Genomic DNA, 15,392 nt, shown 5'->3' with positions numbered 1-15,392 from the left:
TACATGTATTTTTATCGTTCGCTGTTCACCGCCCTGAGTCCCTTAGGAATAGGGCGGTATATAAATTTAATAAATAAATAAATAAATAAACAAACAAACAAACAAACAAACAAACAAACAAACAGAGAAAAATGTTCCAACCACAAGACTTGAAGATTCCAATGGTTTGAAGAGATTCCTCTGCATATGGAGGTGACAATGCAAGGGGGGGGGGAGAAGAGATTTAGCTACCATTAGTGAAAGAAAGGATGTACATGGAAAGAAAAAAGGGGTTAAAAAACTGAGTTAACCTCTCTGCTCTTTTCCGTCTCTTTATTGCTCAGCTCGATCCAGAACTATTACTGACAATTGAGCTTCAAACCAACATGAGCCTCTCAAATCCTGAAATATGCCCCCCCCAAATCCTTCCAAAAATCCTGTGTTAATAGATTTTTAAAGCAACTAAAGAGTTTAATAGATGAGTATAATACATGACTAGAACAAAACCACACCATTGATATTTAATTAATTTTATTTAATCCAAATGTGGACTTCTTAGCCCTCACCATACTACTGAAGAGCAAAATATGGCCATAATGCTTGAAAAGAAAATTGCACAAGCACTTGGGGCGCTTCTGGCTCCTTTTGTGAGAGAGGAATTGTTCATCCTTTCAGTTCTTCGCACACACTCTTCATTGATCTGCATGTGAAAATTCCCTCATATCATGAGGCCTTTGACTGAATAATGTTCAATGTTTCTGCATAGATACCGGCTAACTCAGGTCTCAGTTCTACACTGAGGGTGCAAATATAATTACTTTTGGGGATCCCAGTTCTATACCATGGGTGCAATTTGATTATTTTTTTGATATTTTCCTTTTGGGCTTAGAGAAACAGCATCTGTTAGATGTCTTCGCATCCCTCTGAGAGCTATGACTAACTGGGGGAATGATGACAGTTGGGGAACAGGAAGCTCATTTCTAAACAATAAAATGAAATGAACCTATACACCACGGGTTTCAAACTCCCCGCATGACGTTGCCATCACGTGACTCATTGCATTCCCCATTCGCTGAGCTGGAGTGGGCATGTCCTGCATGTGATGTAACTGCCCCTTGAACAACCTATTTGACACTGCTATATAATTTATATACAGATACATTCAAAAAAGTATAAATCATAATTATAATGACACATGCCCATTGTTTTTATTTTCATTACTAAATTCATCTCTCTACAGCTGTCAGGAGGGTGAACAGCAGAAATACCCTTTTCAAAGTTCAGTTTGTAAATTGGAAATCCATACATAGAACCCATTAAATCAATAATTAGCATACATTCTCACCCAAATGTATCTTTATTTTGGGGATTCTCCAGTCTATGAATTATGTTGTGGGAAATAAGACTATAAGGTGTGCTGAAGCCCTTTCCATATTCCATGCATTTATGTGGCTTCTCCCCTGTGTGGATCCTTTGATGGGATTTAAGAATATTGCTTCTTCTGAAGCCCTTTCCACACTCCATGCATTTATATGGCTGCTCCCCTGTGTGAATCCTTTGATGGCCAATAAGGGCACTCTTTTGGCGAAAGCCCTTTCCACACTCCATGCATTTATATGGCTTCACCCCTGTGTGGATCCTTTGATGGCATTTAAGATTACTGCTTGTTCTGAAGTCCTTTCCACACTCCAAGCATTTATATGGCTTCTCCCCTGTGTGGATCCTTTGATGGGATGCAAGATCATTGCTTGTTCTGAAGCCCTTTCCACACACCATGCATTTATAGGGCTTCTCCCCTGTGTGGATCCTTTGATGGGTAATAAGGGCACTTTTTTGGCTAAAAACCTTTCCACACTCCATGCATTTATGTGGCTTCTTCCTTCTGCATGTCCTTTTATTAACAATCTTGTTTCCATGTTCATTGCATTTATTTGACTTCTCTCCCATGTGAAAACTTTTCTGTGATTCCAGAGACCCATTTTCTTGAGAAAGTGGAAATATCCAACTGTAATTTTTTCCTTTGTCTTTGGCTGGTCCTTTGGCTTGTGATGGACAGGGTCCATTTACATCTAATGTTTCTTTGAAGAGTCTTACACCTTTCCCAATATATTGCTTCTTTAGTTTTCCTCGTTCATCAATAAACTCCTGCATCTGACCAACAATCGAAGGTGAGCTTTTCTTATTCCAGTTAGTTGACAGATTTCCCTCCTGCCTTTGGAATTCTGTTTGAATTGCAGGTTTCTCCATTACATCTCCTTGTCTAAAGACTTTGATTGGTTCTCCAGAGTCTTTATTGTCATTCTCATTTTCACCTTCAAAGGGAAAGACAAATGAAAGTGAGAGAAAGGTTAGGGAAAAAGATCACTCTGTCAGAAGACATATTAATTGTGCCAAATTCTAATATACTGTATACTGCATATCTGTATCCTTATATTATAGTATAATAACAATATAATAGGTATAGAAATGATAATATCCTTACTGATGAGACATAAAACCTTGAAAAAGACATTAAGTCAAAATACCTGAATGATATGGAAGCATCTGGGCCAAAATAGTTGAAATCTATGTGATGGAGTTTGGCATTACCTCAAACTAAGGAATTACTTTGTCACTAAAATGTTTCAGTAGAAATACAAAAAAAATTGGATAGGATACATCAAAGCAGAATGCCATAGACCCATTTCCTTCCTAGGAGCAGTAGAAAAACAGAATTTTTCCTTCTCCCTCTGAAGAGGGGATATCTATTTAGAGATGTTTTCATAAGAACTAACCAATGACATTAACTACAAAATGTCTTCCTGAACTCTTTGACTGAAGAGTAGGAAACCCTTACCAAGAGAGACCACGTTCTTATAATTCTCCACCATGACTCCCCAATGCAGAGCTCTTTGGTGAGGATCCAGCTGAGACCACTCCTCCTCGTGGAAATGCACAGCCACCTCCTCAAAGGACACAAGACTCTCCTGAAAGGGAAAAAAAATACAGAACAGACCAAGGAGGCACTGCAGCATCTTTTCTCTTATTTAGAAATTCCCAAAGCAAAGATATACACTAAGGGAAGTAACTATGCTTAGTAGGAATCCGTGGTTTAGATGACAAAATGGACAGAACAAAAAGCATGTGACTAAAGAAATATTTTAGGCAGGTTTTATCAACTTGAATGATTCTGTAGGACTTTCACTGCCATTCAGGTTAAATAAGCCCAGTTTCCTTCTGGATCAATTGATCTACCAAACAGCCAGCCAGCCAACCAACCATCATTGTACAATGTCCTATATGTACCTGCATTAGATCATAATCTGTCAAGTGTATCCAGGTTAGACAGGCAGGGTTATGAAATACTGTTTGCAGGAGGGCAGTACTCCATTAGGAAAAGTGGAAGGATACGCGCACGAGGGGTTAAGAAGGATGGCCTGTACGTTCTCGCAAGGCAGGCGAATAGCTGTGCACGTGCACTTATGAATGCTCCCACACATGACATTTGCATACATTTGTTGCATACATGATTGGGGCATGCAAGTTTCGATGTACTGAAGAAGATGTCAAGCCTAGCTGAGGGGTTTAGAATAAAGAAATGCAATATGTATTTAGATTGCGCTGTTTGTAAGGAGTCAAACTCCAGGGTGTATCCTGTGTAAGATGGCGAAACACAGAGAAGAGCCACCCTCCCTTCGGGAAAGAGCCTGGAGGCCTTTCAACAGTAGGTCTCTCCCTATTGTGGGGCAAGGCTCCCCTATCCTATCCCCTTCTTTCCCTCAGGCTTGCCCCACAGAAGCCTCCCCTATCCTATCTCCTTCAAGTTTGTAGGCTTTACAGTTCTGGAGATTTCGTGATTACGGCGTGGGTGGTTTTCACTTTTAAAGATATAGATTTTCTCATTATCCATCATCTCTTAGTCTTTCTAAAATTCCATCATTTATTGATTTTTTTTGGTCAGTCTTTTATCTCTCTCTCTTAGAATCTTGTATCTCTTTTTAGGTTTTTTTTGTGTTTACTAAACTTTCCCTTCTGGGTGCCTTTTGCCTCTTTCTGCTGCGTTTTTTGAATACCCATCCAGAAAACTTCTTTTTGTTTTTGTTTTTTAAAAGGGTTTTTCTCTCTTCTCTCTGTACCCTTATAAATTGTGATGTTATATATTTTTCTTCTACTCATTAGTCTCTTCTCCTCTTTGTTCCTAACTTCTTGCTTCTCATTTTTATTCTTCCCTTCCCCTGCTTTTTCTAGTTTCTCATCTACTTCTTGAATATCATGTTCCTCTTTTTCCCCCAGTTGTTGAGTAGCTTCTACATTCATTTCTGTATCTTTAAACAATTCTTTTGTCTCTTTGTCATTTCTTAAGGATTCACACAGACTTTTTAACATGCACAATATTTCTTCATACATCTCTAGATTCATTTTATAGTGATTTAATACTTATAAATACTTATAATACTTATAAAAAGTATTATAAAAAGCATATTTCTATTATTCCAATATCTCAATATTTAAGAAACTTCTATTTAATCAAGTTACATCAATCTCAGTTATACCTCCAAAACCCCACATTTTATTTCATAATAGTTTACAGACTTATATTTCCCCAATTGTCCAAATTTTTAAAGTTTTATTTCCTTCTTCTCTCTTTTCTTCTGACCTTTCCTTCTTTTGCCTCTTAGAATCTATATGTATATAAAAGCAAAAACCACTCATGCTGAAATCTCCAGAACCATAAAGCCTACAAGTACAAACTTGAAATTTGCCACGTATATTCCTCTTAGCTTCTAGGTGCTCACTAAGAAAGGATTTTTTGAAATGACCATCAGAGCATTAGAATTTTTTATATTATGATTAACACATTCTGATGCTAAGAAGTTCTACTACCCCTCCCCACCTGAAAAGAAATCTGTTCCAAATGCAAAATACAAGCAGAGGAGAGGAGTTTCACTTTCAGTTTTACTTTCACAGCAGCAAGCAGGGGATAGGATAGGGGAGACTTCTGTGGGGAAGGCTGAGGCAGAGAAGGGGGCAGGAGAGGCCGATCATAACTACTCATTAATTTACAAGCTTTAAGTGTAAATTTATCAAGCCCCATCACATAGTTTCGTAGCGAAGCATGGTTATCCAGCTAGTATTCTATTAAATAACATTAATAGTCCAAGTCCAAATTTGTCCAGATTAGTCCACTAAGTTCTTCCAGTCTTTCCAAACCATAATCCAATAGTCAATTTTAGGAAGCTTTTATTTGCAAATTAGTTCCTTTTGTAACTCTTCAGAAGGAAAGAAAAAAAACCCACTATTGAATGTTTTCGAATTTTCCCAGTTGTCTTCTAAAAACAGAGTCAAGGTCAGGCCATTCATCAGATGTTGTAACTTCTGTTCTGTGTATTAGACTTTGTGTGTATTAGATTAGCTTTCATTAAATATACTACGACTATAGTGTTGTAGTACTTCTCTTTCTCCAGTAGATGGATCTCTTATACACCATCCAATGTAAGCAATCTGTCAAAAACAGCTGATTGTCGGATAAATCCAAGGGGTTTAGAAATTGAAATAAACAGGGCTTTCGGTCTGGCTTCTGTCGCCGCCAGACGGTCCTTTGAGACCGCCAGCCCCGTCGCCCATAAAGAGCCGCCTTTACACCTGAAAGGCGGCTCGAAAAACTCCGTTTCCGTAAGGAAACGTGAGACAGAGCCGGTGAGGGCAGGTAGAGCCCTCTGCGAAGTCCCCAGAGTTCTTTTTTACCTCTGGGGAGGAAGCAGGATGAGGCTCCCTATTCTCCTCGCCGCTGCTCTGGGCTTCGGGCGAACTCTGCACTCTGCAGAGCCAGGCGATCGAACCAGACCAACCAACGAAAATTAACAGATTTTTTGAATAAGACGGATGAAGTCTGGACCTGGGACCCTAAACTGCAAGTACTTCTAACGACCCTAAGACTGACTTTAAAAGCAAAGAAGAGTGGAAGGGGGGAAAAAAGAAAGTTTAAAATGGCGACTGGCTGAGGCTTGAGAAGAGCTGAAAGCGAAAGTCCTTCCGTTTGACTAATTTAATATGTTACAAAGTAACTGAGTTAACAATGCTGGCTAGAAGTGAAGAGAAAAATCCTTATTTCATGCTTTTTTCTTCTTAGAGACTTGATATTGATACTGTTTGGAGAGAAGTCTTTTTCTTTAAAGGGGAAAAAGGGGAAAAAAATCTGTTTGTGTGGCAGGATAGCGTTAAAACTCACAAAGCCAGACAACCAAACTGTGGGGGGGGGGCTCCCCCATTCATAAATCACATGAACAAGTTTTGAGTTTGCAGATGCAGAGGAATGGCTTTAAAGATCTAACGCAATTTGTATTGAGGAGATGGCAAGACATGATGAGATTGTGAATTAGAACCTTGAAAAATTTAGACAGGAAATTAAAGAGTTGGTTCAACAAAAGTATGATAAATTCAAGCAACATATGATAAGTTTCTTAGACGCAATGATAAAGATGGATGAAATTCAGAAATAGAGTCTAATATGAAGGAAGTTGATTACAAGATTCATAATTTGGATAATAAAATACAAAGAATTGAAAATGATTTAACAATGATTCAAGAAAATAGTTCAGAAGTAGAGCCAAAAATAAAGGAAGCTGACTACAAGACTCACAATGCAGATAATATAAAACAAAGGATTGAAAATGAAGTCATAATGATGCAATTCAGATTTATGGAATTTGCGGTCAGAATTAGGGGAATACAGAAAGATAAAAGAGAAGATTTGAGAAAGATGTCTGCTGAAGTTCTAGCTGGGATTTTAAAGGTTAGTCCTGAAGAGGTATCCTGCAAGATTGATAAGGCCTACAGAGTTAATTCTTGGGTGGCAAAGCAAAGGCAGTTGCCTAGAGATGTGGTGATCTACTTTACTGATAAAGAAATAAGAAATGATATTGTGCAAAAGTCTTTTAACTCCACTCTTGAAATGCATGGAAGGAAGATTTGGATATTTAAAGAGTTACCGCCCAAGATGTTAAAAGATAGAAAGGATTTTGGATTTTTGGTGACTGAGCTAAAAAAACAAAACATCCCATTTAGGTGGGATGTTCCAGTTGGTATAATACTGAGATATCAAGGAGAAAGATATCAACTAAATACTGTTGAAAAAGCGGAAAAATTTTACTATAAGGTTTTTAAAATGGGTTCAACATCTCCATGTATAACACACGAGGGGAATAAAGAAAAGCAAAATCAACAAGAGATTGAAATTCAGGCTAAGCAGATGGTGGTGGAGGTAACGGAAGAACAACAAACTACAGAGGCCTTTGTGGACGAGCCGCTTCTGGATTCTCCTTCAGAGGTTATAGTTGGATTACCTATAAATACAAGAGAGGCGGCTTTGGATTCTAAGGTGATGACTAATCAAGCTACAGACCAGCATGGAAATCAAACAGTTGATATACAACTCATAGAAAGGAAACCAGGATGGAGATCTAAGCCACAAAAAGTTAAGAAAAGAAGAAGCAGGTCCTACAAAAATAAAAATTTTTAGACTAAACAACAGTGTAATGCCAGTTACTTAAGAGACGATTGAATATATGAAAATATAGTTGAGGCAAAGTATTGGTTTATATTATCTTGAGGAGAGTGACAGATCTCTGCAGTGCTGTACTCTTGGGATGTGAGATGGCCTTAAATTGAGTGGATTGGAACTTTCTATTTTGGACTCTTTGACAAATGGATTACGTTTATGCTGAGCTACAAGGCAAAAGAATTATGGGATTGGGGCACGCAGAAGATCTGGATGTTACCCTAACACGGTGGTTGGAATGAATAATCTAGATGAAAGACATTGCAAAAGACACTATATGGAATACAAATATAAAGTCACTCGGATGGTTTTTTGCTATACGAAAATACTTACTATTGATGGGGGCAGATGGTAATTGAAGATACTGAACATACTGTTGGAACTAGAATTTGATGTTACCCTAACATGGGTGATGAAATTAACAATCCAGTTGAAAGACATCACAGAAGATATTATATGGATTACAAGCTTAAAGTCATTTGAGAATTCTATTTATATATGGAAATATTTTTTAGTGGTGTGGGCAGAACAAAGATATCGAAAATATTATGTATGGTAGACCTGTACGAAAGTGGATGGAGATAGGTTAGCTTATTGATTGTTTAGTTTAGGTAAAGGGATGTTATGTTATATTAATATATGTAAAGGATTTGAATTAAGAGATATATGTATGGGGGAGGAAATGGGTAGATTATAAATTGAGTAAATGTCAAATTAGGATTTATTATATAGTTTTATAGCTGAAGGTTGCTTTGAAATGTATAATATAGGAGAGATATAATAACAACGTTAGAAAGAAATGGTTAGTATGGGGGAGGAGGAAATGGATAGATTATGAGTTGAAATTGCTAAATTAGGATTTATTATATAATTTTACAGCTGAATGTTGCTTTGAAATGTATAGTATAAGGGGGATATAATAATATTGTTAGAAGGGTGGAGATAGGTTAGCTTACTGATTGTTTAGTTTTGGAAAAGGGATGTTATGCTATATTAATATACATAAAAGATTTGAATTAAGAGATATATGCATGGGGGAGGAGGAAATGGATAGATTATGAGCTGAAATTGCCAAATTAGGATTTGTTATATAATTTTACAGCTGAATGTTGCTTTGAAATGTATAGTATAAGGGGGATATAATAATATTGTTAGAAAGAAAGGGTCAGCATATGGGGGGTGGAGTAAAAAGGATGGTAAAGTATTATATAATCTGTTATTAATTTGGGTTTTATTCTGGAGAAGCCACAGGGGGAGGGGAGGGGGAGGGGGGTTAGGGAGGAGGGGGGTGGGGAAAAAAAGGGGGAAAAATCTGTATTTGAAAAACTTTTTCAATTAAAAAAAAAAAGAAATTGAAATAAACAATTTCTCCCTAAACTCGCTTTCAGATTATTTAGGCTTTTTTCCACGCTGCCTGAGTTTTATAGCTTCTCTTGGGCTATAGCTATACTTTTATAGCTTCTCTTGGGCTTTTTTTTTTGGCCTTTTCGTTTCCGGATTTTTTTTTCTCCATGTGTCAATTCACTGCTATTTTAAGCTTAGGAGTTTTGTTTTCATAATCCTTTTGTTATTGAAAGTCATTAAAGTAAAAGTTGGTAAATATCTCACCCAATTTCAATGTTCTGTCCAGACACCGCTCCTGCACTATCTCGGTTGCCGATTGTCTCGGCTTCGTGACTGCCAGCAATGGCGGCTGTGCCTGCTGCCGTTCGGGGAGAGATTGCTTCGGACCTAATGAAGAATTTGCGAATTCCTCATGGTCAATGAAGCGCCTCTCTTTCTTCACCGTCCCTAAAATATGGCTGTGACCCAAAGGGTCTCCTAGCAGTGGTTACCAGCTGGATTTTTGCGGGGCTCAGCAGGCCCCGCTATTTTCCAGCTGTTCTCACTGAGGCTGATGGATGTCACACACGCATTGCATTATGAGTGCCGCACACACGTGTTATCGTGCATGCACGTGCACGCTTTCAGCATGCAACGACAAAGAGGTTAGCCATCACTGACATATACTATCTACATCCTCTGATTTCCTGACGGAAATGGAAAATATAAATCTAGTAAATGAATATTCTTCTTTTACCTGAGTTGGAGGTTCAATCCTGGTTTCTGCTCCCTCAAAACAAAGAGTCAACTTCCTTCTATTCTTCCCTGTGGGGAAGACAGAATTTCAAAAAGTATCATTAGTAAAATGGGAGGATGTATTCTATAGAGGAGAGGACACAGAGAAGATGAGAAAGTTAGATTTATCAGAAGAGTAGAAGGCCCTTATATTACCTCCTGAGGTGTCCTGAATTGGATCTTCCTGAGGGATCCTCCTAAAAAACAGTTCTTCAGGGAGATTTGATGGATGCCTCCTTCTCTCAGCATCTCTGATCTCCATTGCAAAGGACTTGAAATAGTATGCAGGAGAAAAGAATCAATGGACATCACAAATCATGAAGTGGTATGTACTTCTATTTAACACATGATAAACTGCCAAAGATGTTTAAGGGAATTTCAAATACATGGTTGAAATATAAATGTAAAAAAGGAACTTTTTAGCATCTCTGCTGGACTTGTGAAAAAACACAGAAATACTGGGATGGGATGGGATGGGATGGGATGGGATGGGATGGGATGGGATGGGATGGGATGGGATGGGATGGGATGGAATAGAATAGAATAGAATAGAATAGAATAGAATAGAATAGAATAGAATAGAATAGAATAGAATAGAATAGAATAGAATAACAGAGTTGGAAGGGACCTTGGAGGTGTTCTAGTCCAACCCCCTGCTTAGGCAGGAAATCCTACACCACTTCAGACAAATGGCTGTCCAATCTCTTCTTAAAAACTTCCAGTGTTGAAGCATTCACAACTTCTAAAGGCACGTTGTTCCACTGATTAATTGTTGTAACTGTCAGGAAATTTCTACTTAGTTCTAAATTTATCTATCTATCTATCTATCTATCTATCTATCTATCTATCTATCTGTTTATCATCTATCTATCTATCTATCTATCTATCTATCTATCTATCTATCTATCTATCTATCTATCTATCTTCTATACCGCCCTTCTCCCGAAGGACTCAGGGTGGTGTACAGCCATATTAAAACAAACATATAATCACAAAATTTAAAAACAATTTAAAATAAATATATAAATTTGGCCCTTATGTTAAAAGCTACAAACACCAATTTAAAATTCATTTTCTAAGCCAGCCCGGCCTGTTGGAACAAAAGAGTCTTAAGGGCACGGCGAAAGGTACGTAGGTCGGGGATCATGCGAACCTCCAGGGGCAGTTCATTCCAGAGGGCAGGTGCCCCCACAGAGAAGGCTCTCCCCCTGGGTGTTGCCAGTTGACATTGTTTGGCCGACTGCACCCTGAGGAGTCCCTCTTTGTGGGAGCGTATTGACCGGTGGGAGGCTATCGGTGGCAGAAGGCGATCTCGTATATACCCAGGTCCTAAGCCATGGAGCGTTTTAAAGGTGGTAACCAGCACCTTGAATCGCACCTGGAAGACCACAAATTGCTTGTCTCCTTGATTAGTTTCCACCCATTGCTTCTTGTTCTACCCTCAGGTGCTTTGGAGAATAGCTTGACTCCCTCTTCTTTGTGGCAGCCCCTGAGATATTGGAACACTGCTATCATGTCTCCCCTAGTCCTTCTTTTCATTAAACTAGATGTACCCAGTTCCTGCATCCGTTCTTCATATGTTTTAGTCTCCAGTCCCCTAATCATCTTTGTTGCTCTTCTCTGCACTCTTTCTAGAAGTCTCCACATCTATTTTACATCATGGCAACCAAAACTGGATGCAGTATTCCAAGTGTGGCCTTACCAAGGCATTATAAAATGGTATTAACACTTCACGTGATCTTGATTCTATCCCTCTGTTTATGCAGCTGTTGTGATCCGCCAACAGCCTGCAGAGCAGCCTGGGGGGGTCATGGCCGGGTGTGTGTGGCCATGGTGGGCAGAGAGCTGCTAGAGGCTAAGGAGGCCAAGAATGGGCTGCATGGGGACCTCTGCATGGTCTGTTTTCGGCCTCCAGAGTGTTTTTTTGGCTGGCAGAGGCACCATGGGCCAATCCTTTGATATTTGCAGGCCGGGCCCACGGGCCAGATTTAAGCCTCCGTGGACCTTGAGTTTGACACCCCTGCCCTAATCTGTGCTCTCCAAGCAGAAATTAGGCATCCAATTCAGCCATTCTACTCTATTAAGCTACCGCACTATCAGCCCCTTCTACCACGAAGATCCTGCAGGAGAAGGGCAGTATGGACAACCGTGGAATCCAGCAGGGTGAGAGCTGTGAACCGTAAAGCTTCCGCTGTGTCCTAGCATAACAGCTACAGTGCTCTTGCTGACCTTAATAGGGACACTAAAGTGACAGATCAATGTACTTGTGATGATGATAACTCAAATAAGCAGGGAATCATGATCCGAGATGAAGAATTTACTTTGGATAGGGGAAAGTGTGAATCAGGTATTACACATCAGTCACACAAGAAGAACAAGGTATCCAAAAAGAGAAGCCACCTTCAGGTTGGTGATTCAATTGTAAGGGATGTAAAGTTAGGACAGGATACGGAAGTTTTGAAAGCGGTCAGGGGTCTGCCAGGTGCTACTGCCAGAAGAGAGAAGAGACGTATTTTTAAGAGCCTTGGGATACCCCAATGCATACTTCCCTCCATGCAGGTGTAATTCCATTGAGGACTACACGTTGAGTGTACTTGGTCAGTCAGTTATGAATCCATCTGGTGGTGATGCTGTCTAACCCACATTTTTCTATCTTATACTATTACTCTTCAACATCTTCATCAATGACTTGGATGAGGGGATAGATGGAGAACTCATCAAATTTGAAGATGACACCAAGCTGGCAGGAATACCCAACACTCCAGAAGATAGGCTTAAGATGCAGAAGGATGTTGACAGACTTGAACATTGGGCACTATCTAACAAAATGAAATTCAATGGTGAAAAAAGTAAGGTTCTACATTTAGGCAAGAAAAACAAAATGCAGAGGTACAGTATATGTGATAGCTTGCTCAATGGTAGTAATTGTGAGAGGAATCTTGGAGTGGACAACCATTTAGATATGAGCCAGCAGTGTGCAGCAGCTGTCAAAAAAGCCAACAAAGTTCTAAGCTGCATAAACAGAGGGATAGGATCAAGATCACGTGAAATGTTAATACCACTTTATAATGCCTTGGTAAGGCCACACTTGGAATACTGCATCCAGTTTTGGTCGCCACGATGTAAAAAAGATGTGGAGACTCTAGAAAGAGTGCAAAGAAGAGCAACAAAGATGATTAGGGAACTGGAGGCTAAAACATATGAAGAATTGTTGCAGGAACTGGGTATGTCTAGTTTGATGAAAAGAAGGACTAGGGGAGATATGATAGCAGTGTTCCAATATCTCAGGGGCAAAGAAGAGGGAGTCAAGCTATTCTCCAGAGCACCTGAGGGTAGAACAAGAAGCAATGGGTGGAAACTAATCAAGGAGAGAAGCAATTTAGAACTAAGGAGAAATTTCCTGACAGAAGAATTAATCAGTGGAACAACTTGCCTACAGAAGTTGTGAATGCTCCAACACTGGAAGTTTTTAAGATGATGTTGGATAACCATTTGTCTGAAGTGGTATAGGGTTCCTGTCTAAGCAGGGGGTTGGACTAGAAGACCTCCAAGGTCCCTTCCAATTCTGTTCTATTCTATTCCAGTTTTGCTGATTACATAAGTTTGTTCTATAACAACAATTTGCTAGCACAGATTAAGTATATAAAAGTAAAAAGTTGAGTCTCTAATGTTACCATTTTATTTGACTGTGATAAAAAGAATCAGATTTTCAATAATTTTCTCCCCCTTTATCCTAAACCTCTTTCTCTTCCCTTCCCCCCAGTTCCCCCCAGTTCCTACTATTTACAATTTTTTGTATTTTATCTCTTAATTAACTTAATAAAACTATTAAAAGGATACAAAACTGTGAACATATTATTATATTCAACTTTTTTGGAGTCCCAGGAGGACGTCCTCTCACCTGCAACTCAACCTGCTCCTTCTTCTCCTCCGCCTGGCTCAGGAGGAAGCCTTCCACCAGGGCCACCGCCTGGGAGCTGGTCTCTGCTCCACACTCCCGCACCCAGCTCTCCATCTGCAGGGGCAGAAGCGCCAGGAACTGCTCCAGAACCACCAGGTCCAGCATCTGCGCTTTTGTGTGCTTTTCTGGTCTCAACCATCGACTACAAAAGTAGTGGAGTCGGCTGCAAAGTCCTCGGGGACCCTCATCCTCCCGATATTGGATGCTCCTGAAGTTCCAGGCGTGAACTTGTGAAACGATGGTTCCTTCTTCCAGGATCTTCTGCCCAGTTCTTGCCCAGATCTCCCCGTCGATTCCAGACTGAGCACCGGAAGGGCCTTTTCCTCTTCCCCCACTTGCTAAAGGACGGCTTGCCATTCTTTCTCTGTCCTAAAACACAATTCTAAATTAGTGGAAGGAAAGTTGTGTACCTCCAAATACTTTTTCATTTCTTGGAAGAAATATCCATCTGGTTCAGTTCCAATACAGGAGGAAGGTGCTGTAAATAAAATGGAGGCTGGAGGCCGATTGGAAAGAAAGGTTCCCTTTATTGTTGAAGCAGATCCACCAACCACATATGATTCTGGGACAGCTGACAAAATTTATTCATTTATTTTATTTTATTGCAATTTATATGCCTAAAATGGAGTTTAGAGTGGGTGGATTTTATACCTTATGGGTTCCTATGGGATCATGTAGGGGTCATGAACTTGTGAAACGATGGTTCCTTCTTCCAGCATCTTCTGCCCAGTTCTTGCCCAGAACAGGTTAACGAAGTATGAACGTTCAGTTAACATAAAATGAAATGCCAGTCAATTGACCCTGATTTTGGATGCTGGTTCACTACCTTCCTAAGACAAATTGAACTGCAGGGGATCCAAGCCTAGTTTAGTGTCATCCAGCACACAGTCAGAATGTAGGCATCATCTTTTGCCTCTCTTACTTGCAAATATATTTCTTATTTCCTGTTTCAGATTCAGCTTCCCAGGAAATGGGGTGTGTAGGATTCTCCAGGTACCCACCCTTTCATTCCTGAGGATCTCAATTTATTCCTGAAGGCAGCATGCGTGGTCTCTGCTTTCCCCCAAGTCTGTTATAATCATGGAAAAGGGTGGTAGGGAAATATGGGGTCTGGGTGAGTCTCCCACTATTGATACTCAAATAAACTGAACCTGGATGAGGACTAGGCATGTATCTCTTCCCCTTTTTTAGAGTGAGAACCCTCGGTCTCCCTTTCTATGAGAAGAACACACACACACACACTTACCTTCTCCACCTCTGGATTTTGTTTCCGCCTTTTTAAACTCCTGCAGAGCTCAAAGGGTTAAAGTGAGAGAGAGTCCAGTATCCTGGAAAGGCAAAAACCGAATGATGTCACTGCCGTCCCAATTTGTAAGGCCCAAAGCTGAAGTGCCCCCCCTGGTGGATTTTCTGTGCACAGAAGCTGCTCATGCAAAGAGCGGAGAAATTGGGGGGGGGGGCGGCAGGAAGGGGCTCCTTGACTGGGAAGCCTTTGGCAATGTTCTACTTTAGTAAAGAGCATTCTATTTAAAGTAGTGGTATTAGAAAAAAAAATCCCTAACAAGAATCTCATTTAAATCTGTTGCTTAGGAAGAAAGGAATAAGTCAACTGAAACAAGAAGGAAACATGAAAGGTGACTGTACTATGTACCCCAGCTTCACTTTCTGAAGAAAAGAGAGAATACAAATCTAATAAAATTCCTCAGTTGGAATTTTGACCACTATTTCAGCTCTACCATCAGGAAAAAATAACTTCTTTCTACTCTTCCCTGTGAAAGAGATTTACCAACAAAGGTT

General features: G+C 39.8%; 1 protein-coding gene across 2 annotated transcripts; it reads right to left on the bottom strand.

Moving 5' to 3' along the window:
- Positions 1-493: 493 nt before the first annotated feature.
- On the bottom strand, positions 494-14,944 carry LOC148115575 (zinc finger protein 18-like). 2 transcript variants are annotated; one of them, XM_087883764.1, is made up of 6 exons: positions 14,842-14,944; positions 13,536-13,964; positions 9,791-9,905; positions 9,597-9,664; positions 2,816-2,945; positions 494-2,291 (listed from the first exon to the last, which is right to left on the bottom strand). In XM_087883764.1, the coding sequence occupies exons 2-6, from the start codon at positions 13,950-13,952 to the stop codon at positions 1,321-1,323; spliced, it is 1,701 nt and encodes a 566-aa protein (XP_087739890.1). In that variant the 5' UTR covers positions 13,953-13,964; positions 14,842-14,944; the 3' UTR covers positions 494-1,320. The 2 variants fall into 2 exon arrangements, with proteins under 2 accessions (XP_087739890.1, XP_087739891.1); XM_087883765.1 differs by having other exon boundaries at positions 14,247-14,851.
- Between the last annotated feature and the right edge of the window lie 448 nt (positions 14,945-15,392).

Source organism: Pantherophis guttatus, chromosome 2, assembly GCF_059756535.1.
Source record: "Pantherophis guttatus breed Tessera chromosome 2, ASM5975653v1, whole genome shotgun sequence".
In the NCBI taxonomy this organism is placed as follows: Eukaryota; Metazoa; Chordata; class Lepidosauria; order Squamata; family Colubridae; genus Pantherophis; species Pantherophis guttatus.
This window is presented reverse-complemented; position numbering and strand designations above follow the sequence as displayed.

Excerpts from the sequence above, each read along its gene's own strand:
- LOC148115575 (XM_087883764.1), bottom strand. The coding sequence starts at position 13,952 with ATGGCAAGCCGTCCTTTAGCAAGTGGGGGAAGAGGAAAAGGCCCTTCC. Across the intron at positions 2,946-9,596 it reads GGATTGAACCTCCAACTCAG|GAGAGTCTTGTGTCCTTTGA; the intron begins GTAAAAGAAGAA and ends TTTCCCTTTCAG. Across the intron at positions 2,292-2,815 it reads TAAGAACGTGGTCTCTCTTG|GTGAAAATGAGAATGACAAT; the intron begins GTAAGGGTTTCC and ends TTCCCTTTGAAG.